Source organism: Peromyscus eremicus, chromosome 1, assembly GCF_949786415.1.
Source record: "Peromyscus eremicus chromosome 1, PerEre_H2_v1, whole genome shotgun sequence".
Taxonomy (NCBI): Eukaryota; Metazoa; Chordata; class Mammalia; order Rodentia; family Cricetidae; genus Peromyscus; species Peromyscus eremicus.
Genome location: NC_081416.1, coordinates 173,404,370 through 173,429,609, shown reverse-complemented (window position 1 = coordinate 173,429,609; position 25,240 = coordinate 173,404,370). Strand labels below are relative to the sequence as shown.

General features: G+C 53.9%; 1 protein-coding gene across 3 annotated transcripts in view; it reads left to right on the top strand.

The window, feature by feature from the left end:
* Positions 1–24,951, top strand: part of Strn4 (striatin 4) — a 29,372-nt gene extending 4,421 nt beyond the window's left edge. Inside the window, exons 1-18 of one of the 3 annotated variants that reach the window (XM_059281165.1) lie at positions 83–381; positions 6,451–6,554; positions 6,980–7,053; positions 8,200–8,278; positions 10,205–10,402; positions 12,148–12,289; positions 15,507–15,666; positions 16,190–16,303; positions 16,654–16,748; positions 18,182–18,357; positions 18,431–18,478; positions 19,151–19,272; positions 21,628–21,798; positions 21,924–22,064; positions 22,340–22,438; positions 22,571–22,657; positions 23,781–24,013; positions 24,230–24,951. In XM_059281165.1, coding sequence (XP_059137148.1) covers positions 100–381; positions 6,451–6,554; positions 6,980–7,053; positions 8,200–8,278; positions 10,205–10,402; positions 12,148–12,289; positions 15,507–15,666; positions 16,190–16,303; positions 16,654–16,748; positions 18,182–18,357; positions 18,431–18,478; positions 19,151–19,272; positions 21,628–21,798; positions 21,924–22,064; positions 22,340–22,438; positions 22,571–22,657; positions 23,781–23,950 — 2,262 coding nt within the window. In that variant the 5' untranslated portion in view covers positions 83–99 and the 3' untranslated portion in view covers positions 23,951–24,013; positions 24,230–24,951. Of the gene's footprint in view, positions 1–82; positions 382–6,450; positions 6,555–6,979; positions 7,054–8,199; positions 8,279–10,204; positions 10,403–12,147; positions 12,290–15,506; positions 15,667–16,189; positions 16,304–16,632; positions 16,749–18,181; positions 18,358–18,430; positions 18,479–19,150; positions 19,273–21,627; positions 21,799–21,923; positions 22,065–22,339; positions 22,439–22,570; positions 22,658–23,780; positions 24,014–24,229 lie in introns of those variants that run through there. The other 2 variants (XM_059281157.1, XM_059281175.1) reach the window with 2 other exon arrangements.
* The last annotated feature ends 289 nt before the right edge of the window (positions 24,952–25,240 follow it).

The following is a 25,240-nucleotide window of genomic DNA, read 5'->3' as shown; positions in this document are numbered from 1 at the left end:
GCGCGCACGCGAGGTGGGGGTGTGTGTGTATGTGTGAAGCTGCGCGTCGGCGCAGGCGCGCGGGGCACAGCGGGCGCGCGGGCCGGCCCCGGGGCCTCCATGATGGAGGAGCGAGCGGCCGCCGCGGTCGCCTCGGCCGCCTCCTCCTGCCGCCCTCTGGGCTCGGGCACGGCTCCCAATCCGACAGCGGCGGCCCCGGCCTCCAGCCCTGCTCCCGGGCCCGGCCCGGCAGGTAAAGGAGGTGGCGGTGGAGGCAGCCCGGGCCCCACGGCGGGTCCGGAGCCCCTCAGCCTGCCTGGCATCCTGCACTTCATCCAACACGAGTGGGCACGCTTCGAAGCCGAGAAGGCCCGCTGGGAGGCCGAGCGCGCCGAGCTGCAGGTGAGCACCGCCGCCGCCCTCCCGCGCCCCCCGGCCCGGCCCGCCCCGAGGCCCCGGCCTCGCCTCACCCGCCGCCGCCGCCGCCGCCGCCGCCGCCATCTTGGAGCAATGGCCGCCGGGACGGCCGGGAGGGGGCGGGCGGGGACGGCGACGGGCCGGCGGCGGGGTCCCCGGGGCCTCGGGGCGGGACGCGGGCCGGGACCGGCCCAAGGAACGGAGCCGGGCGGAGCGGGCTGGGAAGCAGCCCCGAGTGGGAGTGACGGGCCCAAGCCGAGGGGTGCCCGAGCGACGCGAGTCGGGGTCCTCGGGGACAGGGCGCTGAGAACGTGCATGGGGGGTCTGCGTGAATCAAAACGCCTCGCATCCGAATCCTGACCAGATGCTAGCCGTCAGGGTGGGATGGACGAGGCGCCTTTTGGGGTGACACACTCTTGACACTTAACTGGATGCCGAGAGTGAGGAGGAGAAGTCTTGAGAGCTGGCATGGGTACCTTGGGGGAGTGTCTGGCCTGGAGGGGATTGAAAAGTGGCTGCGTGAGGACTTGATGAGTGTGGGAGGGAGGTTTACGGGAGGTGTCCCAGGATGAAGTATCCAAGAAGGACACTTTGGGGATGTGTGGGTACCATGCAGGGAAGGGACCGTTTGGGTGGAATCACGGAGTGGGCAGAGGACATATTTTAGGAAGCCGGAGGGGAGCTTGAGGGTGGAGAGCGACAGTTTGGGGTCTTGGAGGCAGTAGATGTAAGGATGTTAGGTAGGAAGCTCTGAACTGTAGGGACGTTTGTTGGGTAGATCCAGTGTGAAGACAAGCGCACCTGTGATGGACACAGTGAGGAGGAACCGAGGTGCCTTTGGGTGATGAGTTAGGGGGAGAGACAGCCTGAGGGGGACCTCCATGAGAGAGGTATTTGTGCAAGGTCCTGAAAAGGGACTTGATGGTTTGTGGAGAAGAAAGGTGCCAGGTGATGGTTCATGGAATAGGAAAGGAGTTGGGCTGGGCTCTGTGACCTTGAACAAGGTACTGTTGGTGGGTAGTGGTCTTTCAGATCTACAAATCAGAAAGGTGAGCACTTGAAGGCCTTCAGGGACGGGCCACCAGGAGTCAAGTGGTTCCTAGGCTGGGATGTTAACAACAGAAATAGTCAGTACTTGGCTTCTGGCAGTCCATCTTTGTGTTTCCAGTGTGCTCGTTCCTGTCTAATTGAAGTAGGGCTCCAAATAAGTGACTGATTCGAATTTTGTCCATGGGATGGATGAAGAGAACATCCTGCTTTTCTCCTATCCTTAGCTGGTGGTAGCTGAGGCTGTGGTGGGAGAGAAATCCTTATGTAAGTGCTCCTCGTGTTGTGCCCAACTCTAACTAAGGCTCTTTCCCAGCATACATCTCATCAGATCTTCTCAATACCCCATTATGTAGGCAGGGCCAATGTCATTACCTCACTCAGCAATAATGACAGCAGCTGCTATTTGTTCAGGGCATATTATGTGCTGGACACTGTATTAAGTACTGTGGTACATGCTATCACTTAATTCTTGTAGCACTCTGAGAAGGGAAGATGGGATCCCTTCCTCTCTGTTTTAACAAGCAGAGGAGGAGCGGGGTTTGGGGAAGGCAGGCTATGAATACTTCGGATCACAGCAGTGAGTGGCAGTGCTGATCTTTCCCCTCTCCGATACTCAGCACAGGTGAGAAAAGTCTCCAGGGAAGCTTAGAGGCCTTGGCAGGTCACCCAAGCCCTCAAAGCAGACTGAGGGCTGAATCTTGTCCTCTGGAACTTGACATGAGCACAACTGACAGTGTTACATCCACTGTAACACCCTCCCCCCCCCACACACACACACTTGCTGTATAGCCCAAGCTCAATTCAAACTTGCCATTCTCCTGCCTCAGCATTCTAAGTGTTGGGATTACAGGTGTGTGCTACCTCTTAATGAGAGGTATGTGTCTGTCCCCTCACTTAGTAACCTTTTGTGGAACTCATGGAGCGCACTCTGTAAGAGGCTCCAGCGTCATCATTTTGTACTTTTGTTACATTGTAAGTCAAACATCAGGGGTGTGCAAGTGTGTGTGTGTGTGTGTGTGTGTGTACATGCACAGAACGAATGGCAATGTGCTAGAATATACCGCTTTGTGACTTTTCATCACGTCTCCTTTTCCTGTCAGCACAGAGAGCTCTTTTTTGATAACGGCATAGTATTCCCGTGGGTATTTATACCATAGCTTATTTATTTCGACCCTTGTCAATGGATTTTTAGGATTGTTTCCACCTTTCCAAACCTGTCAGAAATATCTCTGAGACCTCAAGAAACAGCTCAGTTGGTGAAGCACTTGCTGGACAAGTGTGAGGACTTGAGTTTGATTCCCCCAGAACCCACGTAAAGAGCAGGCATGGCGGCACACACTTGTAATCCAGTATTGGAGAATAGAAATGGGCAGGTTCCCGGGGCTCACTGGCCAGTATGCCTGCCCACTAAGAGCTCCAGGATAAGGAGAGGTCCTGTCTCAATAAACAAGGTAAGGGTGCCTGAGGAATGGTGCTTCTGCATACATGCATTCATATACACACACAAGATATGGCTTTGATGACTGAGTTTATCCTGTGTGAGTGTGAGACAGAGTGGTGAAGTAGATGTCTTTAAAAAATGATGATTGATCTCTTTTGTACTCCTTTTTACATTTTTTTTTTCTTTTTTTGAGACAGGGTTTCTCTGTGTAGTTTTGCGCCTTTCCTGGAACTCACTTTGTAGACCAGGCTGGCCTCGAACTCACAGAGATCCGCCTGCCTCTGCCTCCCGAGTGCTGGGATTAAAGGCCTGCGCCACCACCGCCCGGCTACATTTTTATTTTATTATTTTTGTTTGTTTTGTTTCAAGACAGGGTCTTACTATGTAGCTCTGGCTTTCCTGGAACTCACTATGTAGACCAGACTAGCCTTGAACTCACAGAGATTCACCTGCCTCTGCCTCCAAGTTCTGGGATTAAAGGTGTGCACCACCATACCTGGCTAGATTTTAATTTTAAAAATTAAGTTTGTTTATTGTGGAGGTCAGATGACAAATTGCAGGAGTTGATTTTCTCCTTCCACCATGTGGGTTGAGGCAGGGTCTTGCTGTGTGGCTATGGCTGTATTGGAACTTCATATGTAGATCAGGCTGGCCTTAAACTCACAGATACCCCTCACCACATACACACACACACACACTAACACACCTCTAGCTCCTGAGTGCTGGAATTAAAGGCTCTTGTTACCACATTTGGCCCCTTTTTAATTTTGAGTCAGGTCTTACTCTGTAGCCCAGGATGGCCTCAAACTCGCAATTTTCATGCCTCAGCCTCTGGAGTGCTGGAATTACAGGTCTGCACCATTACAAGAATAATCCCATCCTTTGTAATGGGTGTGCGTCAACATTTCTGGCAAGCAGCATCCCTTCTCACTCACCTTTCTTCCATCCAGCGCTCACACTTTCTGAAGGGCAGTGTCGGTACTGAGAAGCTGGCCTTGGCTGTTTATGATACAGTGCTCAGGACACGTGTGGGAAGAGGGCTGGCCAGGAGATTCCAGAGTTCAGAGCAGGGAAGTAGTGGAGGTGCACTTGGAAAGTAAGTAGAAATGTGTTGGGATAGGTGGCTTCTTAGGAGCAGATGATGTGGCTCTTGCCCCTCGAACCTTCTAGACCAGCAGAAGAGGCTACTCTATTCAGGAGACTGCAGAGAACTGTCTGTGCTCATGCATAAAGTCGATTGTGGGGCTCTGCTCTGTGCTGCTGAGAATGGAGCCCTTGGGGAGAGCTCTAACCTGATGTTCTTGCAGTGGAGAGAGTAGATGAGGCTCCAGGGAGAAACCTCAGCCTCCTGGGTACTCTGGGACCAGTAGAAGCTCTCCCTGCCAGGAGCTGTGTGAACTGTAGGCTCCAGGCCACACACTGAATGGGAGCTTGAGGATAGGAAGATCTGCAGCAGGAGCAGCTCTGTGTTCCATGAGGATGCTGCCTTAGGGGAGCAGCCTGGGAGAGATGGCAGCCCCAAGATGGAACTCAGGGTATTGGGGCCCTGTGGCTGGAGGGTGTGGTGCTTCTAGCTCCCAGCTCCCCTGGTGTCCCCATGTAGGAGACAGGCCAGTGCCAACACTTCCCCAATCCAAGACACTTCAGCCACATCTTCTTGGTTCTCCGTCCTCTCTTCTCTACCAGAGGAACTGCTGGGAAGAGGACAGCGGACTGAGACGGCACTCCTGAGGCCTCCGCTCAGCTAGTCTCAGCTCTTTGGGTTTAAAGACGTCTTCATTGGATTTATTTACTCATGTGTTGGCCGAGATTGCAGGCATCAATGCTACCATGCCCCAATTTATGTGGTGCTGGAGATCAAATCTAGGGCTTCATGCATGCTGGGCCAGCACTTTAACAACCTCAGCCCAGTCCCAGGGTTTCTGTGGCGGCTGCTTTTATTGGGGTGCCTCCTCTTTGAGCTTTGCTAAATTCGCACTTGGTTCTCCACATTGTGGTTGTAATGACTTTGGTACACATCTGGTTATAGCTTTCTCCTGTGGCTTCCCTGCGCTCTTCCTGTTCATCTCTGTGGCCCATGGCCCTTTCTCTCACTTTGTTCACTAGTCCCGGTTCACATTCTGATGACGCCTTGCTGTCCTTGCACGAGGACCTTTAGTCTGCCCTGCTGTCTGTCTCTGCCTGCAGCTCCCCTCCCTCCCTTCCCTAACTTCTGGTCAGCCTCAGTTCTCTGTTAACCCTGGGTAAAACGGGAGGTGGGAGATAGCAAGCCTGGGCACAGGGCAGGGCAGATAGGCCAGGGCCTTGCTAGCCCCAAGGAGAGGATGAACAGCATGAGTGCAAGAACCAGGCAGGTCAGCCTGTGAGCTTTTGGGGGAGCCCTGGAAGCACTTGAGACCTGTGATCTGTAGGAAGCAGGGCCCCAGGAAGATAGCCGTCTGCAAGGGCCTGGCCTCCCAAGCCTCTCCCTGATGGGTCTTGGTTCAAGGGTTAGGTTCCTTTAACTAGCTGGGATTTTGAATTAGTGGACGGGGAGAGAAAATGAAGAGAGGCAAAGGCAGGGGCTGATACAGCAGCTCTCATTGTGGGTTGGAGCTGCATATGAGGAGAGAGAGAGTGCCCCGGTGCTCTGTTCTCTTAGCAGAGGAAGGCGTGATGAGCCACTTAGTATCTGCAGCAAATCAGCACCAGAGCCACACCTGGCTCTCAGGCTGCCTTGGGCTGGAACAGTGGAGCCATTCTGGGAAAGCCCGCAAGAGCCCCGATCTGGGCTTTGGTAGAAGGGCTTCCAGAACTTGATTGGGGGTGCCTCGGAGGCTGTTGGCCCAATGTTTCTAAATGGCCTCTTGACGGACTGGAGCTGACTAGGGCAGCCCAACTAGCAGACAGGGAGGAGAGCTTGGCAGGAACTGTACGCCATGTCTGTGGCACATCTCCTCATGCCCTGGGCAGCATAAAGCTTCGAACAGCTTCTGCATTGTAGCGGGAGCTGAGCCCAGCCTCCTACTCTTGTCCCTGAGCGCCAGAAGTAGCTTCCTACGCCTTCCAGCAACAGATGCTCTGAAGGAATAGTGGGATACCACCTCCACCAGCAACCATAGGGACAGCAGCTGATGGGGGGAGGGAGGAGTCCAGGGCTGTTAATGCTTAACACCCCCAACCCATCCCTGACCTAACTCCTCAGAAGGCCATAGCCAAGTCAGGCCGTGCTGCCCCTGTTTGAACTTCTTGGGTTAAAAATGCCTCCTCAGCTTGCTTCCTTACCTGCCTGCCTGCATGTCTGCCTTCCTTTTTTTTTTTTAAAAAGGTAGAGTCTTAGCCCACACTGGACTTGAACTCATAGCAATCCCTCTGCCTCAGCCTCCCAAGTGCTGAGATTATAGACTGAGCTCTTTTATAGGTGATAGACCTAGAGACCCTGGAGGTGGGCCCAGCATGTCCTCTCTCATTGAACCCTGGCATTGCTGTGGGGGAGGGGCTGAAGCCGTGTCTGAATGGGTGGGGAGGGAGACACAGCATCAGTGACCCTGAGCCCTGTTGTCCTCCTTTCTCTTCTGTCCCAGGCTCAGGTGGCTTTCCTCCAGGGCGAGAGGAAAGGCCAAGAGAATCTTAAGACGGACCTGGTGCGGCGGATCAAGATGCTGGAGTATGCGCTGAAGCAGGAGAGGTGAGCCCTGCCCCTCCAGAGAGGTCACTGTTCCAGACAGGCTGGCGGGCTGCTAGCTACACTCCTGCCAGCAAAGGAAGTTTCTCTACCTTCCTCTTCCCATCATCCCGAGGAATTGGGTGAAGCAGATTGTAGTGGGTGGGATTCAGATGCCAGCAGCAGCATTAGGGGCCATGGCAAACCTACTGTGTGCACCAATTCTGGACAGCTGCTACCTTGCTTATTCTTGCCATAGTCTGATGGTGTTGCTGGCCATGGTTCTGGGAAGGAACTGAGGCTTCAGGAGGAGGGTAACAGAGAATCTTAGAGCTGGTGCCTGTGGGGCAGGGAGTGAATGAATGAAGGAGGCCCTGGGACTTGGGCTTCCTAGGGTGGTCTCTTGGCCTGTCTACACTTCTCTACTCATTTGTTATTTGCTCTTTTAGGGCCAAATATCATAAACTGAAGTTTGGGACAGACCTGAATCAGGGGGAGAAGAAAGCAGATCTGTCAGAACAAGGTACTCGCCCTTGCATCCTCCCTAGACCACCCCCAGCACTGCAGCTGCTTGAGTTTTGGCATAGAGAAGTTGCAGATGGCCTGCACTTTCTTACTCTGCTCCGTGAAAAGCAGCAGTGGCCATAGGGCTAGAGTGGGGTGGAGTTGCATCCTCAGTGTCTCTTCCCATCCTCAGTCCTGTGTCAGACACGGTGCCCAGCACTACCTGTCTGCCATCCTGCTGTCCTCAGGGACATGATGGATGCCCAACAGCTCCTGCCTCCTCCTCTTGTTAGGAGAGTGAGTGGAACTATTTATAGCATGCTGTGGAAAGCACAGGAAAGACATCACTGAAGAGGTGGTGTTTGCTCTGAGCTGTCATTCAGTCATTTACCCTCAAAAATTGATATGTGATGTGCTGGCTTCCTGTCACAGAACAGGGCCACAGCAGAGAGCAGAACAGATGTGATCCTGTTCTGTGGGCACTGGTGGCTTAAGCTTCTGGAAGGAGGGATCAGATGCCCATGGGAGTGAGGGGATGTTTTCAGGTGAGGCACTAGTAGCCAGTCAGTGAAGGTAGACCCAGTGGAAGGGCACCAGCATGCTTGGCTATGCTGGTGATGCTGGGAGCTTGGTCCAGGGCTCTTTAAAGGCCTTGCCTGTAGGGCTAAGGGAGGTCATCATTTCATTCCATGCTTCTCCTACCAAGATGTAAGCTCTTGATTGGTGTGGCCCAGGCATCTAGCCCAGCCATATAGTGGATACCTGATGAGCAATGCACAGAGCAAGTTTCCCAGCCAGCCTCACCTCATCCTGAGAGGTGAAAGCTGTAGCATGGGAGGCAGGCTTTCCTAGGCGCTCAGAGCTGTTCCAGGAAGTGCAGCCAGACTGCCCACTCCTTGCATAAGAAAGCAACAGCCAGCCGTGCATGTGGAGGCACAGCTCTGCTATTATGGGGGTGGTTGGCAGTGGCCAGTCAAGAGCCTAGCAGTGAGGAGAGCTTCCAAGAGAGGAGTCACTTGGAGTGGGAGAGTGGGTGGAGCGCACTCAGGAAGTGGGGACGAGGCCTGTGATGGTGGCGGCAGATTCAGACTTGATGTGAGAAGATGGAGGGTGACCGAGAGTGTCCGTGCCCTGACTGAGCCGGCCTCCTCTTTCCTCTCGCTAGTCTCCAATGGCCCTGTGGAGTCGGTCACACTGGAGAACAGCCCGTTGGTGTGGAAGGAGGGGCGACAGCTTCTGCGACAGTGAGTGAGGGGAGGGGCGGGACAGGATGGGGCATGAAACACACCGCATACTTGGCTCAGAAGATAAGCCCGAGGAGTCTACAGTTCTTCCTGTCCCCACTGGGGCATGAACTATCAGGACCCCACCCCGCCAAAGCTGGAATGACCCATCACCCCATGGGAACCCTCCCACACCCCAAACTTGACCCCGCATGCCTCTCTGACAATTCCTTTTAAAAGAATAATGTTGGGGGAAAAATATTTTTTAAAGAGTGAAATTAAATTATAGCAGTAGTAGTACCTGGGTGCTGTGGGTTCAACCCAGGACCTCAGAGAAGGGGAGCCTTGTTGGCTTGCCTTCTGGGCGGAGAGCTGTCCTGCCTCCTGAGAGGAAAGAGGCCCCAAACAGAATTGTTGGGCTACCAGCCCCCAGCCAAATCAGGATTTGTGTTACTTTAAAGATTGTAGCAGTTTAGAATACCTGAGAAGTAAAGAAGCCCATTTCTGAGGAAATGTGACCCTGTCTGTACATGTTGGCATCTCTGCTATCAGCCTCAACACTTAGAGAGGTGCCCTGGGTCACGAATAGTGTGCTCTGTGCTCTGTTAAGATCCAGGGCTCGCCTTTTACTGCGCTTAGGCTTTGTAATGCTTTGACTAAGTATTATCAAATCCTCCATATAAATTAGCTAGGTTACATAAGGTTAAGAATTTCATGGGTGGAGTGTGGTTTAAGTGTTGAACCAGGCCCTGGAGTCCATCCCCAGCACCATAAAAATCACCACCATGTAATAGGCACTCTTCTGGAAAGCCAAAGATCTTGAGAGCCAATCCATCATGAGGTGTTTCAGTCTTAGGACTCGTGACAGACCTCAGGATGCTGACCTCGGCTGTCTTCAGCTCAGTCTCTGCAAACCACTGCTAGCTTCAGTGGGCACGAACAACCCCAGAGGGCTGTGAAACAAACAGAATGAGAGCCAGGCACAGTGCCTGTCTCTCACTGGTGCAGAGACCACTTGAGAAATCCACGGAGCGCCTACAGTCTCCTCTAGAGCCCACCTTCCAGATTGCCAGGCTTTTCTACTTCTCTTGTCCCCCTCCCCCGGGACTTATCAGAGACGAGACAAGCAAAGGAGGGCACAGGCACCCAAAGGGGCCTCTAGCAGAGCAGCAAGGCAGTATTGTCCCTTAACTTTGGAAGCCGCAGACACCCATGATTGACTTTTTGATCTTTTTCTCTTCTTCTTTTTCTTTTTCCTTTAGGCCAGTCTCAGCTGGCTTCAGTTTTTTAAGTTGCAGAAGTAATAAATGCTCAGGTGTAGAAGTAAGTAGAACGATCTGCAGCGCTCTCTTGCGGCCTGCGGATGTAGCGCAGCGGTAGAGCGCTTGCCTCGCATGCTCAAGGCCCTGGGGTCCATCCCCAGTACTGCAGAAAAAAAGTGTACTCTTGTGTCCTGGAGCCTCCCCTGCAGAGGTCACTGTTGCTCAGTTTATGTCTGTCTTCTAGGCATCCGGGAGGCGAGCACAAGTGTGTGTCTGTGTGTGATGAAAGCATACACACACCTTCACACTCTTTTTTTCCATTTTTATAAAACCTGGAATCACGTGGAACATGGAACATGTACCATGTTCGCTGTGCTGCTGATCATAGCCATCTCTGTGGTACTCTGCCTTCGTCACCCTCTGCCTAGCGTCCATCAGTGGACATCTGGCTTTTCCTGCACGTGGGCTCTCCCCTTCATGTCGGGGACACTGTGCCATAGCAGCGTGCATGGGGACCAGGGCTTCCATTGAGAAGTATTAGAAGCCAAGCTGCTGCTCAGGGATTGCTTCTGAAAATTGCCACCTGCTCTTTGGTGGCCCCTCAGAAGGCTGCTGGGTTTTTCGTGGCCCCAGCAGCCAGAGTAGCTCAATTCATGTGTTACCTGAACTGGCTCTGCTCCCACAGGTACCTGGAAGAGGTGGGCTACACAGATACCATCCTGGACATGCGGTCCAAGCGTGTGCGTTCCCTTCTGGGCCGTTCAATGGAGCTCAACGGGGCCACTGAGCCTATCGAGGGGGCTCCCAGGGCTTCACCAGGCCCTGGGGGACTTAGTGGTGGCGAGTCTCTGCTGGTAAAACAGATCGAGGAACAGATCAAGAGGTGAGCCCCTGAGCAGGAGTGCTGTTCTTCCTCCCTCCGAGGAAGACTGGGCAGTAAGCCCTTCTAGATTGTGTTGGGGCTCCACCACAGCTGGGCTTCCCCTTTAGGTTGTTGCATGGCCTCTTTTCCTAGCTGAGGATAGACCTTGGGTGGTTTGGTTGCAGAGGGAAACGTGTGAGGCCTCTACCCTTGTCTTAGGGGGCTCATTTTGTTCATCTTCCCATCAGTAGTTGGTATTCATCAGAAGCAGTAACGTCATCATTAGGTGATGCTAAGTGCTATGAAGAGTGTGAAGAGAGTGACAGGAGATTGCCAGGTACTGTGGCACATCCCTGTGGTCCCAGCTACTCAGGAGGCAGAGCAGGAGATTGCTTGAGCCTAGGGGTTGGAGACCAGCCTGGCCAGGAAAAAAAAAGTAACAGAAGTAGTGCCCCTCTTGGTGGCTGAGAGGGAGGACCTCTTTGTGGGGGTAGCATTTGGACAGAGAGTAGCAGGAAAGAGTGCTCTCTAGGCACGGGAAGTGCTGAGGACTGGATCCTGAGACAGAAAGGGCTTGGTATGTGTGGGAAGCAAGCAGGAGACCTGTGTGGCATGGCTGCTGCAGTCAACACGTGAGCCTTGTGGCCTGTGGTCTGTGGTGAGGCCAGATCTCAGGAGGCAGCTCACGGACTGCCTCCCAGGCCACGATAAACAGTGGATGCTTAGCCACAGGGCTGTGGGAAGCCAGTGGTTTCAGCAGAGGTATATCATCTGACATCTTAGTCTGCTTCGAGGAGAGATTGCGGAAGCAGGGAGGCTGGCGGGGGGCGCTTACTGTGGGGTCCAGGCCAGGGCTGATGGACCTGAGCAATGGACAGGTAAGAAATGGGCTCTTGTAGAGGACTTAGGGGGAGAGAGAGGGAAGAAAGTCTGAGGAATGGATTGACACCTTTGGAAGTCAGGAATTTGGGGGGGAACGGCAGGAGGTGATGCAGTTGTACAGCTGTGTTGAGGTAAGGTTCTTGTATGTCCCACGTCAAGAGGCCACGTGTAGCTTGGAGCCCTGGACATCTCTCCAGTTTACAGCGCACTGATGTTTGGGGAGGGATCCAGCTGTGGACCCTGAGGGCTCCTGGGTCTAGAGATTGGCCAGGAGAGCTGAAGGAGGAAGTCCTCAAAGGAGAGTGTTCCGGGATGGCCAGAGAGGATGCTCTGTATTGATCTCCAAGGAAAGTAGTGACTGGGTCCTGGCAGTTGACAGCTCTGTGTGACAGTGGACAGCAGGAAGGAGGGTGGGTGTCTGTAAGGAAGGGAAGGAGGCTCTGGGTGAGTCTGTGCCGCTGCACTTGGTATGGGAGCCAGGAGAACAGCAGCAGCAGAGGGATGCCGCCTATGTGATGGGACCTATTGACAGTGAAGAGTTGGAGGTGACTGAGTGTCACAGAGTGGCCACTGCTCAGGCTGATGAGGGCAGGGCGCTGGGCGGCGAAGTCTTCTTACCTCGCTCATATCTGACTTGGCGCAGACATATTCAGGGGTATCTGTCACCACAGTTGGAATTCAGGGGGTGGGAGGCACAGCCATAGGCCTGTACAAGGGTCCCAGGGATGATGGTACACGGCAGAGGCCGAATAAGAGGTTGTGCATGCTCAAAGCCAAGGCTCCTTGGGGCTCAGGAGCTTAGCTGTGTCTGGGCTGTCTCCCTCTCTTTCCCCTTGTCACCTGGCGGAACTGACGTCCCTCCGTCTCTTTCCCTGTCTCGGCAGAAATGCAGCTGGCAAAGATGGCAAGGAGCGCCTGGGTGGCTCGGTCCTGGAGCAGATCCCCTTCCTGCAGAACTGCGAGGACGAGGACAGCGATGAGGACGATGAGCTAGACAGCGTTCAGCACAAGAAGCAGCGTGTGAGAGTGAGTCTTCGTCACTGCTGCCTGGCCTCTGCCCTGGGCCTTCCCTGACCCGTGTGGGGTTGCTTCCCTTCAGCTAGCCTGCCCCCCACCCTGAGTTGACTGTTTTGACCTGTGACTCTTGCTTTCTGTCCTCATGTCCTGAAAAGGGTGTGAAGCACAGGCTCTTGGCAAAGATTTGTGAAGGGAGTAAATGTGCCTGGGCCTAGGCCTGGGTGAGGTCTGGGGAGTCAGTATGAACTGGGGGGTTCCAGTCTGCTAGTGTGGTCAGGACCCTTGCTTGTGGACACTGACCTCATCAGCATGGCCTCCCATCTGGCTCCCAGCACCCAGCATGGTCCTACCTCCATGGTCCTGTGCTGTTTCCAGGATTCTGTCCTTGGTTGTGGTGTGGCTTTAGTTGCCCATTAAGCACCAGCCCAGCTCTGAGCAGGTCATGGGACAAGACCACAGTGGGGCACTGGTAGCTTTGTAGATGGCCACCTGCAGGATGTGCTGAGGTGGAGACAGAAATACCAGCTGTGGGAAAGGCCTGAGCTTTCCCTGAACCCCACTTTCCCAGATGTGGCTCTCTCCCACTCAGTCCAGGCACACCTTCTCTGTCGTGCCCTGGGTTTCCTTCTCTGGACCCTGACAAACCTTTGAGGTGGTGGTGGGAGGAGGGGCTTGACTTCCACTCTGTCCCTGGGGTCCCTAGCATGACTTAGCACAGGGTCTTGTCCAGATGGGCTTCTGATGGGAGCAAAATGACAGACCTGGAACTCTGAAGGAGGCAGAATGCTAAAGGGTGTCTTTGATGTGGGCACTCTAACTTGGCTTCCTGGTTCCTTGGTTCAGATGCTGGAATCTTCTGTTCCTCCCCACCCCCACTCGGGATTGTCTTTTTTTTTTTTTTTTTTTTTTTTTTGATTTTTTGAGACAGGGTTTCTCTGTGTAGTGTTGGTGCCTGTCCTGAATCTCACTGTGTAGACCAGGCTGGCCACTATGCACGCACACACGCGTGCACACACACACACACACACACACACCGCTGTTTTTTCTTTTGTATGTGTATGGGGGGGGAAGGAGGGAGGGAGAGAGAGAGAATGAATATGTATGCAGGTGCTACTTCACGTGGAGGCCAAAGTTTTGCTTCCTCAAGAGCTATCTACCTTATGGTTTCTTGGGTTTGTTTGTTTTCATTTTTGGTGTTTTACTTTATTTTTTGTGTATTAGTTAGAGTTCTCTAGAGGAACGGAACTGATAGAATAAATCTATAGCCAGCTAGATATATATAAATCTGTAGATAGCTAGATAGAAAGAAAGATTTATTAGAATGACTTACAGGCAGTGGTCCAGCCTGTCCAACAATGACTATCTACCAATGGAAGGTTCAAGAATCCAGTAGTACCAGGGGTATGGGGTGGTGGTGCACGCCTTTAATCCCAGCTCTCAGGAGGCAGAGGCAGGCGGATCTCTGTGAGTTCAAGGCCTGGTCTACATGATCAAATTCCAGGACAGCAACAGTGGTTACACAGAGAAACCCTCTCTTGAGAAACTAAAAAAAAAAAACAAAAACAAAAACAAAAACAAACCAGGATCCGGTAGTTTCTCTGTCCACGAGGCTGGGTGTCTCAGCTGGTCTTCAGTATACGCCAGAATTAGAAGTAGGCTCTGATGCCAGTGAAGGAATGGACTTGCTAGTGAGGGCAGACAGGCAGAGAGGAAGTTTCTTCTTCCATGTTCGTGTTTGTTATAGGTGCCAGCAGGTGTGGCCTAGATTTAAAGGTGGATCTTCCCACCTCAAAAGATGTGGATTCTAAGTGGATCTTCCCACTTCAGATGATTTAATTAAGAAAACCCCTTCCCGGTGTGCCCATCCATTTGGGTTTTCGTTAATTCCAGATGCAGTCAGTTGACAGCCAAGAACAGCCATCACACTTTGTTTTGTGTTTTTGACACAGAGTTTCCCTGTGTGGTCCTGGCTGTCCTGGAGCTTGATGTGTAGACCAGGATGGCCTAGAACTTACAGATATTCCCCCTGCTTCAGCCTCCCAAGTGCTGTGAGTGCTGTGATTAAAGGCTTGCACCACCATGTCTGGCTTACCTTGTGCTATTGAGACAGGTTTCTCTCTGGGCCTGGACTTGCTGATAAGCCTCTAGGCTGGCTGATTGGCAAGCCTCAGAAGTGCTGCCTCCCTCTTCTCGCGCTGCTGCAAGGACATACTGCATACCTCCCTTTTTACCTGGTTGAGGGGATTGACCTGATGCTTGTTAGACAAGCAGTCAACTGAACGGTCCTCCCAGCCTCTCAGGACTTTTCTTCTGAGTCTGGATGATGCTTCCTCTGGGAATTGGCCCTCTTAGCGCCTCACAGCAGAAATGATTCTTCGCTTTATTTTGCTTTTGTGTTCTGTGGTAGTGATGCTCAAACTTAGAGCTTCACACATGCCGGGCAAGCACTCTGTCTCGGAGCTTCATCCCAGCCCATTTGTTGGCTTTTGAGACAGTTTCACACGGTAATTGAGGCTCAGCCTCCTGAGCACTAGTTCAGGCATGAGCCATCACCCCCATCTTCCCTCTGACTGTTGTATACCGAGAGGCCTGTGCATTCACTGTTCTTGTCCCCATGCCATGTGGGCTCACTTGTGTGGATACCTGAAAGATGTTATTTCTAGATTCAGGCACTCCGGATGACCGCATTGGGGAGTCAGCTGTGTTCTGGGGCACTACAGTCTGTTGGTGCTGCCCATTTTGGAGTCCAGTTTGAATTTGGGGACCTGGAGCAATTGGCTTCATTCTGTCTAGCTGGTTCCCACACCTATAGGATGGGAAGAAGGGTAGTAGTTTGGGTCACTGTTCACAGCGCTGTGAGGTAGAATGAAGCCATGTCTGTAAGCTCCTTCCGTGAATCTCTAGTTCTTGCTCAAGCACACAGCTGAGTGACAAGTGTGTGTTGTCACAGTTAGCTTTATGCCCAGAGTGGATGTAGAGGGTTCTGATCATTTCCCCTGTGTGTCTTTGTATACCCCCAGGGCTTGTATCGTATGACTTCCTGAGAGCCATGTGTTAGGGAGGGGCCCAGCAAAGCTGTAAGGGGGGATGAGAGTGCCCAGTGCTGTGGTAGAGGAGGGCCCACCGCAGTCTCCAGATCTAGTCTGTGGGAAATGAGCTGAGGGCTTGTCTTTCCTGGGAAGCGGCTGGGTTTGATCTCTGAACTCCAGCCCTTTCCCCACCCTAGCTCCCTTCCAAGGCCCTGGTTCCTGAAATGGAGGATGAGGATGAGGAAGATGACTCAGAAGATGCCATCAATGAGTTTGATTTCCTGGGCTCAGGAGAAGATGGAGAGGGGTCTCCAGATCCTCGACGTTGTGCTGCAGAGGGGAACCCCCATGAGCTGGGTGAGTTGCTGACTGACTGACAGGCCTGGCTAAGATAGGCTCTGACCCTCCATGCTTCAGCTGCTTCCTGTCCGGGGCTCTGTACATTCCTAGGCGGATGTACTTCCTGAGGTGGCTCAAGGATAGCCCAAGCCCAAGCCAGGTCCAGGCCCTTACCCTTCCCTGGAAAGTCCCTGCACACTGTATTCAAGTGGCTCTGCAGAAGTCAAGCTCCAGTCCTCACAGCAAGTGTCCAGTGCCTGCCCAACTCAAGCAGAGGGCAGGATGAAAACTGAGGGTGTCTTCCTGTCTGTGACTCCTGGCCAAAAGGGCCTTGGGGTCCCCTGGGCCTAGGGTAGAACCGGGATTTGCCTGCCACCTCTCACTGGGTCCCTGCCAGTCTGCTTCCTCAGCCTGTCTCTCCCTGGGGTCAGAGCTTTACAGCTTCCACTATTGCAGGAAGAGGCCAGCCGCAGTGGGGTGGGCTTCCATGAGAGACTGGGTAGAGCTGTGGGCCATTCTTGCTCATGCCTCACCCATGCAGAAAGCCGTCGAGTCAAACTCCAGGGAATTCTTGCTGACCTCCGGGATGTGGATGGGCTGCCCCCCAAAGTGACTGTCCCACCTCCTGGCACACCCCAGCCCCGGCCTCATGAAGGTAATCTCCAGCCCCATATTCCAGTACCTCGGGGTCCATGACAGAGGGGGGGGCTGCAGAGATAAGTCCGGGATTTCTGTGTCCTCAGAGGTAAGGCCCAGTCTCCAGTCTGCAGCTCCCTGTCCCAAAAGGTCGTCTGTCTGTCTGTTTCCCTCTCTTTTTGTCTGTCCTCCCCTGTCTGTCTGTCGTCCCTGTCTTCCTTTCCAGCTGCAATTCTTGATCCTGTCTTCCTGCCTCTCTTCCTTGCTCCTCATCCTTTCTGCCTCTCTCTGCCTATCTCTCTCTCTCCCTGGCCCTGTCTGCCCCACCCACCCCTCCCCCCCTACCAGGTTCCTTTGGCTTCTCCTCAGACGTCTTCATCATGGACACTATCGGGGGCGGGGAGGTGAGCCTGGGGGACTTGGCAGATCTCACCGTCACCAATGACAACGACCTCAGCTGTGATGTAAGTTCTTGGGGTGCCCCATCAGTTCTTAGCTCAGCTCTGACCATGTTGCAGGTCTGGGTTCTGTCCCTTTCATGTGAGGACAGTGAGAAGTCATTCCATAGCCCCAGCAAGAGGCTTTAACACACCATGCCTTAGAGAAGGGTGCCCGGCAAACACCTCAGTGTGGTGCAGGCTCTGAAAAGCACAGGAGTTTCTTCATCCCATGCCTTCTTTGGGGATGTGGGGAGATTATTGCCAGCCATGCTTCCCCCACTCAAGGCCTCTATTGTGAGTGGAATAGGGGCTGGAATGAAGGGGCCTCGTGGCTGGCATTCTGTGCTGTGCACCTTGGATCGGTCACTGGGACTTTCTGGGGTGGGTTTGGATGCATTTTTCCAGGGCAGATGATGATCAGGTTACTGACCCCAGTAAGGTTGGAGGCTAGTGTAGAATGCAGAAGTGAGGCTAGGCAGGGTCTATTGGGAGTGTACTGCAGGGTTCCTCAACCTGCCCCATGGGTCTTCAGGGAGTGGGGAACCCACCTGAGCACAGATCCTCCAGTTCCTAAGAATCGTGATAGAAATGCCAGCTGAGCCCAGGTGAAGGGGATCTGAAGGCACTAAGGCTTCCTGACAGCTCTTGGTGTCTCCCAAACCTGGCTGTCTCTCGCAGTGAGCAGCTTCACCTTGTAGGACACGTGTTCCCACAGCATGTGTCCTGGGGCCTGATGGCTCTGCTTCCCAGCCTTCCCTGTCAGGGGCCTGTCAAAACTACAGTCAGGGCTTGTTCCCTAGGGCTCTGTAGCTTGGGGACCTGTCTGCAGTTACTCTGACCTCCCCCAATCCCAGCCTCCTTAGCGAGGCCAAGACCAGCTGTCATCCCACTGCTCTGCAGCATTGTTTGTCTGGGGCTTTTGCTCAGGATGAACAGAGTGCATGTTTCTGAGTGGGACCCACTGTTCTGCCTGCGATTGACCTTTCTGGCTTCCTTTTGTGTGGCACGATTCTGAATGTTGTGTGTCCCGGCCTTGCTGCCTCCTGCCCAGGGCCTTTAACACACAGCCTCTTTCTTCAGTCCCTTTCTCCTTGCTTGGTGCTGGTTAAGTCCTGCTTATCTGTCCCTACCTCACAAGAGCCTCTTGGTCTCTAGAGGAGGGTAGGCTGCCTTGGTGTCCCCTCCTCATGCTCAGAGTTCCTGGTTCTGTGTATTTAGGACCTGTCTGTCTCTCTGAGGGGCCTCTGAACTGTGAGGCCCCAAAGAGTTAGGCTCCGCTGGCCCCTTCAGACCCTCCCATGCTGCTGAAACCTGCTGAGTGTGTCAAGGGCTCCTCTTGGCCTGCGGAAGGGCGGGCAGGCTGGGGCCAGTCAGTTCCAGTCTGAATGGGGTGGCATCAGTGTCTGTGTGAGTGCTGGGATATACAAGAGGACACTGAGGCAGCTCCCCATCCCCAGCTGTCTGACAGCAAAGACGCCTTCAAGAAGACATGGAACCCCAAGTTTACTCTCCGCTCACACTACGATGGCATCCGCTCACTGGCCTTCCACCATAGCCAGTCAGCACTGCTCACTGCCTCTGAGGATGGCACACTTAAACTGTGGAACCTGCAGAAGGCAGTTACAGCCAAGAAGTAAGGATGCCACCCTGGAGGGGGGCGGCCCTAGGACCTGGGGTCTCAGTGACGGAGTTCCTCTTTCCCACAGAAATGCTGCCCTAGACGTGGAGCCGATTCATGCTTTCCGTGCTCACAGGTAGGGCCTGAGCCTGTTCTAAGCCCTGGATCCCAGCAGCATGGGCTAATGCTGCCTGCTGCCCTGGAGACCTGGAGCAGCAGTCTCCATTCTGGGCCCTCTGTATAGTGGAACCTCAGTACACCCCTTACTCGGGGACCATGTTGATTCCCATGTGGTTTCACTGAGGCCCTTCTGAGCAGTAAAGGCAAAGTACAGGAGACAGGCAGCTTTCCCAGGTGGCCTTGCCAGAGCATAGAGGCCAAATTCCCTTTGATGTCCTTAAAAAATACCTAGGAAAGGAGGCTGATGAGATGGCTCAGTGGATAAAGGTACCTGCTCAACCTAAGTTTGATCCCCAGGGTGGGAAAATTGTCCTCTGACCTCCACGTGCACATTGTGATAGGTGACAACAAATAAATTTAAACTATTTTTAAAAATAGCCAAGAGAGCTGGGTATGACGGTGCATGCCTTTCACCCCAGCACCCAGGAGGCAGAGGCAGGCAGATCTCTGTGAGTTCAAGGCCAACCTGGTCTACGGAGTGAGTTCCAGGACAGCCAGGGCTACATGAGAGACCCTGTTGAAAAACCACCAAACAATTAGCTAGGAGAAACCCTCCAGCTCCTGTGAGCAAGGCAGGCCCGCTGAGCCGTAGCTGCTGCCCTCCATCACCTGCCCTTGTACCCTGCAGGGGCCCCGTGCTGGCAGTCACCGTGGGCAGCAACAGCGAGTACTGTTACAGCGGTGGGGCTGACGCCCGCATCCACAGCTGGAAGATTCCGGACCTCAACATGGACCCATATGATGGCTACGGTGAGGATAGACCCTGCCCACACCCTCCCACGTCACAGCCCTGGGAAGCAGCTCCAGCGCTCCCAGTCTGATTTAGCATTAGTGGGTGGGGCAGAGGAGAGGGGCAGGAGGGGTGGTGGTGAGGGGAGGGTTGGGCAGCATCTGAGAATCAGCATAAGCTAGCCTTTTGGGGAGCCGAGACAGGAGAGCCTAAGTCAGGGCCACAGTGGGCTTTGGCAGCTTGGTGGATTCTGTTCTTGGGGACTAGCCAGGGTCTTACCGTGGTCAGTGGAGGGGTTTATTAGAAACATAAGAAGTGAGCCGAGAGGGAGGCATCAATGGCACCACATGGCAGAGAGTTTAGGCTTTGTCTTTGATCCCTTTAAGAGTTAAGTGGAGGAGCCAGGCAGCACTCCGGAGGCAGAGGCAGGAGGATCTCTGTGAGTTCCAGGCCAGCCTGGTCTACAGAGTGAGATCCAGGACAGCCAGGGCTACACAGAGAAACCCTGTCTCAGAAACAAACAAACAAAAATGTCTTTCACTAGAAGTGGACACCAAGTCCCATCCCTAACTAAGAAGCTATTTGCGATTGATTCCTGCTGAGAAAGGGAGTCAGTCTCTCTGATCAGTATCCCTGGGTGTATCATCACATTCCAGGGCTGGCCCCATGCCCAGGAATAGTTGGACAACACAAAATAGACTCCATGTTGTTGGGGTTGATTTTTTTTTATTTTGTTTATTTTTGGCAATTTTTGTTTTTTATCCTCTGTCTTTAGTTTGTCTATTTTGATTTTTGTTTCTCTTACTTTTTTGAGAGAGAAAGAGCATGAAGTTGGGTGGGTAAGGAGGTGGGAGAATCTTGGAAGAGTTGGGGAAGGAATATGATCACAATATAGTTGATGAAAAAAAATATTTAAATACTTTTTTTTTTTAAGAAAAATGTCTTATAGGTTGAGTGTGGTGGTGCACATCTCTAATTCTAGCACTCTGGAGGCAGAGGCAGGCAGAGCTCAGTGAGTTCAAGGCCAGCCTGGTCTACACAGTGTGAGGTCTAGGCCAGCTGGGACTACAAAAAGAATATCTTTTAATAAACTTCAGCTCTGGGGGGTTGTAGAGATGTCTCAGTGGTTAAGGGTGCTGGCTGCTCTTCCAGAGAACCCGGGTTCAATTCCCAGCTCCCACATGACAGTTCACAACTGTAACTCCAGTTCCAGGGGATCTGACACCCTTGTACAGACATACATATAAGCAAAACACCAATGCACATAAAATAATAATAAATCACTAAAAATAAAAAGAAAGAAACTCAAGGTCTGTTTAAATAAAAATGTTTCATTTGTTTGGTTTGGTTTTTCAAGACAGGGTTTCTCTGTGTAGTCCTGGCCGTCCTGGAACTTGCTCTGTAGACCAGGCTGGCCTCAAACTCAGAGATGCTCTTGCCTCTGCCTCCTGAGTGCTGGGATTAAAGGCGTGCATCTCCATTGTTTGGCTGTAAAAGTTTTTAAAACTTTTAAGTAGCTAATTTTTTTTTAAGTGAAGAGGTACCCAGAGTCCTTCATTCTCGGTGCCCTTGCCCTACTCATTGATGCCTGTTTCCTTCTTCTTACATGTATTTGTGTGTGTTACAGATGGCTGTGGGCCACCATTTGGGTGTTGGGAACCAAACCTGGCATAGAGCAAATGCTCTTACCCATCGAGCCATTTCTCCAGCCCCACCTCTGTCCTGTTTTTTACTGTTGTTGGTTGGTTTTGGTTTTGGTTTTTTCGAGACAGGATTTCTCTGTGTCGCCCTGGTTGTCCTAGAACTGGCTTTGTAGACCAGGCTGGCCTTGAACTCACAGAGATCTGCCTGCCTCTGCCTTCCCAAAGCTGTTTTACTCTTGAATATGGCCTTGTGCTAAATTTGTTGTGGCAGAGTACAGAGTTGTATTTACTGTCAAGGTACCAGTTATCTGGGAAGGTCAAGGGTCAGTCCTAAGTGAACTGCCATACTTCAGGTGTTAGCTGGACTTGACCCAGAACTGTGTGGAGTCTTAACGGATAGAGAGGCCACAGAAGGTCCTTTGAGCAGCAGAGGCTGTGAGAACCCAGCAAGAAAAGACACTCTAGGGGCTAAAGGGCGGGCTACCCTTAGTCATCAGAGACAACGCTGCCCCTCCTGCCCTGGTGCCCTGAGCTGCTGACCTTGGCCCTGGGGAGACAGTGAACTCGGAAGCCTCATCTTCTAAGTTGTCGAGCTGCTTCCTGTGCCCTAGAATCTGTCCAGAGGAGCTCATGGGCAGTGGGCAGCCACCCAGGTCCCAGCAGAGCGGCAGCCCCTGGGCCATCCGGTGGGGCTGGCATCACTCACAGCCTGTTTCCTCCTGGCCCGCCCAGACCCAAGCGTGCTGAGCCACGTCCTGGAAGGCCATGGGGACGCTGTGTGGGGTCTGGCTTTCAGTCCCACCTCCCAGCGCCTAGCATCCTGCTCCGCTGATGGCACCGTCCGCATCTGGGACCCCAGCAGCAGTGGTCCAAGCTGCCTCTGGACCTTCCCCATGTCTGGAGGTGAGTGTTGACCCCACGGTCTCAAAGCAGGATGCAGAGCCCAGGGCTCAGGTGGCTCCTGAGAGGACCTCCAGCCACAGGGCGAGACTGGCTCCTTGGTAGCCTTTTCTTCTCTGTGCTCTCAGAACACGGGATCCCCACCTCAGTGGCCTTCACCAGCACCGAGCCTGCTCATGTTGTGGCCTCCTTTCGTTCTGGTGACACCGTTCTTTATGACTTGGAAGCTGGCAGCGCCCTCCTCACGTTGGAGTCCCGAGGGAGCAGTGGTGAGCAGGCAGGCCAGTGGGACTAGGGTTTGAACGCCCATAGGACCCCAGTTCCTCCTGTAGCTCTGGGGACCTAGCCATCAGTGAGATCAGAATGTTGCCCATGTGCCCTCAGGGGCCACAAGCAGGAAGGAAACAAGGCTCAGTGGCGGCCAGCCAGCTTGACACAGTGGGCTGGGTAGTGTGTCCCCAATTGCAGAAGTGGCCTGCCCCTCCTCCCGCTGCCCCAGTCCTGTTCCCTCCTCAGTCCCTCCCTCTCCCCACTTACCTTGCAGGCCCACCACAGATCAACCAGGTGGTGAGTCACCCCAGTCAGCCCATCACCATCACTGCGCACGACGATAGGGGCATCCGGTTCCTGGACAACCGCACAGGTGAGGCCCGGCCTTTCTCCCTCACCGTGTTCTGGGAGTGGGAGGGGGACGGTCAGACTGCCGCATCCTCACCTTCCCCGACAAGGCCTGCAGAGGGAGGCCACTGCCAGCCACTCTCTGTCCCTCCCTCAGGCAAATCCGTGCACTCCATGGTTGCCCACCTGGACGCAGTCACCTGCCTAGCCGTGGACCCCAATGGCGTGTTCTTGATGTCAGGAAGTAAGTTGGGCCCGTCTTGCTGCCCCTTCCCCAGGAGGGTTGGAGGTAAACAGAAGGGGCTGCAGCCCTGGCAGGCAGCTCCACCCTTGAACGTACTAGAAGTTCTGCCTCATTCTCGTCGGCGGTCCGTGGTATCCCTCCCTGCCTAGGGATTTGTCCTTGTGTTGCAGGTGTGAGGTGATGGACCCAGATCCCCTCAGAGTTTGAGCACGTGGTCCCTCTCTGCTCTCAGATACAGGCTCAGCAGCTGTCTACTCTAGAATGGGGAGACAGGTCCCTCAGACCAGTGTCAGCTGCAGTGAGTGTGTGCAGATGTGTGTGCAGATGTGCAAGCAGTGGTGGTGGAGGCTGTAAGCAGATCCCAGCTCGCTCTGCCTGATGTTGCCATGTACTGACTGAGCAGCTACACCCCAGGCCTCCTGTTCCCTGCCCAGTGGCATCAGACCCAGCCCTGATACGGACAAGCTTCAGATCTGAGGCCCTGCTTTCTGGGCTGAGGCCCTGGAGCTGGGCTAACTTGAGGAGCGGAGCTTCAGGCTAGTCACGCTCTCTCACGCCCAGCAAAGACCCTCACCCAGGCAGTCTGCTGGCTCCACTTCCACCCTCAATCCCCTGCAGTTCTCAGCCCTCGTTGGCTGCTTGCCCCAGCCCCTCCTTGGCCATCCCTCTACCTGGAAGCCCCCCCCCCCCCCCCCCCCCCCCCCCCCCCGCAGCCATGTCTTTTCACCTATCACCTAGAGCTAGTGTCTGCTGTTTTCTTTCTTCCCCGCTGTGCTGGGGATAGAACCCAGGGCCTTGGGCTGGCCAGGCCCGTTCACAGCCCCTGAACCACAGCGTACCACTTGAGCTGTTGGTGCTCAGTCACCCTGCGGTCCGAGAGCTGCCTGTTCGTGTGCAGCGGTCCTCCAGCGGTCCTCCAGCGGTCCTTACATGTGCTTGGCGGGTAGCAGAGTGGTTGACAGGATGGGGACAGAAGGGCTGCCGTCATTAGGGCAGAGCCATGGGAGGAAGAGGGCTAAGCTGACTCCCTCTCAAGGCCTTTCCATGAGGCCAGGTGAAGGATTCAAAACCCAGATCTGAGCTGAAGCTTGGTGACAGACTCTTCTGCTCCACGCCTGTGCAGGTCATGACTGCTCTCTGCGCTTATGGAGCCTAGACAACAAGACATGTGTGCAGGAGATCACAGCCCACCGCAAGAAGCATGAGGAGGCCATCCATGCAGTGGCCTGCCATCCCAGCAAGGCCCTTATCGCCAGTGCTGGTGCTGACGCCCTAGCCAAGGTCTTCGTATGATCCCTCCTGGCCTCGCCCTGGCTACACACTGGCAGGGAGCGGGGCCAGGCCAGTGGGGCTGAGGTAAGGACCAGAGGCCATTTGTGTTCTAGGTAGGAATGCAGAAACCCAGTGTCCTTGCCCCAGAAGATACCCCCTCCTCTGTGACCCACTGCCTTTCAGTTTGAGTTGGGTTAAAGCCCACAGTCTGTGAGAGTGAGGCTTCTCTGAGAAGACGGGAGGGATTGGGGCTAGAGCAGGACTATCTCCTAACCAGCTGCCTTCCCTCTGTCTCTGCAGGCAGCCCCCAGCCTCCCTTGAGAGGCTCAGAGTCTCGGCCTCTTTCATCTTCCTGGAGCCTGGTGGTGCTAATGGCCCTTTCCCCAGGAATTACCCCTTGAGGATGGCCTCTGGGGTTTCTGCTCATGCCCCAGCCCTAATTCCTGATATAGCTGTCTCCTGAGTTTGGCACAGCCAGGGCTGGGTGTCCTTGGGGATCTGTTTTTTTCCAAGACAATAGAAGGTGCCAGGCTCCACCCTAGAGTGCCACCCCTCCTTCACCCATCAGATGAAGGGCTGTGCTGAGAGAGAGGGGTCTCCTGTGGCCCTCTTGTGTGGGCCCCAGGCTGTCCTCTTGGACCTCAGTCCCTTCCTCCTGCTTCCAACACTAACCAAGCCTCTGGGGCCAGGCCTTCCTGGGGAGGGCCTCCACGCCTCTGGGGCACTCTCCCAGCCACAGGCCCTCCTTGAGATGTAGAGGGTGGAGTGGGCCCCGGACCCCTAGCTCGCTGTCTATCTGTATAAATGAATGGGATTTTAACGGCGCCCACCCCACGTTATCACTGTGTGATAGTCCGTCAGTCTTGTCCCAGCTCCACACTTTTGCCTCTATTTATTTCACTCTTTATTTGGGTTCCACCTTGTGCCCTTGGTTCCCCCTTCAGGTTCCTGTTTATAAGACCCGTCCCTTTTGACCCCAACTTGTACGTGAAAAAACTGTCTCAATAAACCCTTTGGAGTAAGATAGGTTCCTCAGGCCATCTGTCAAGGGGATAAGGGACCTTTGGGGGGGGGTGTCACTCCCTCTGCCTTGGCTGAGTGGAGTCTGAGGAGAAGGATATATGATGGATTGGGGTTCTGTGATGGAGTGGGGTGGGGGTGAAGCTGGGTGCCATGCCAGTGGAAGGGCGGGAATGGAACACAGGACCACATCCCTGTGAGCCCTCCTTTCTGTCAGTAAACATGTCCGGGGGCGGGGGGCCAGTAAACTGGTGAAGAAATGCTGTGCTGTGGCAATAAACAGTTTACATG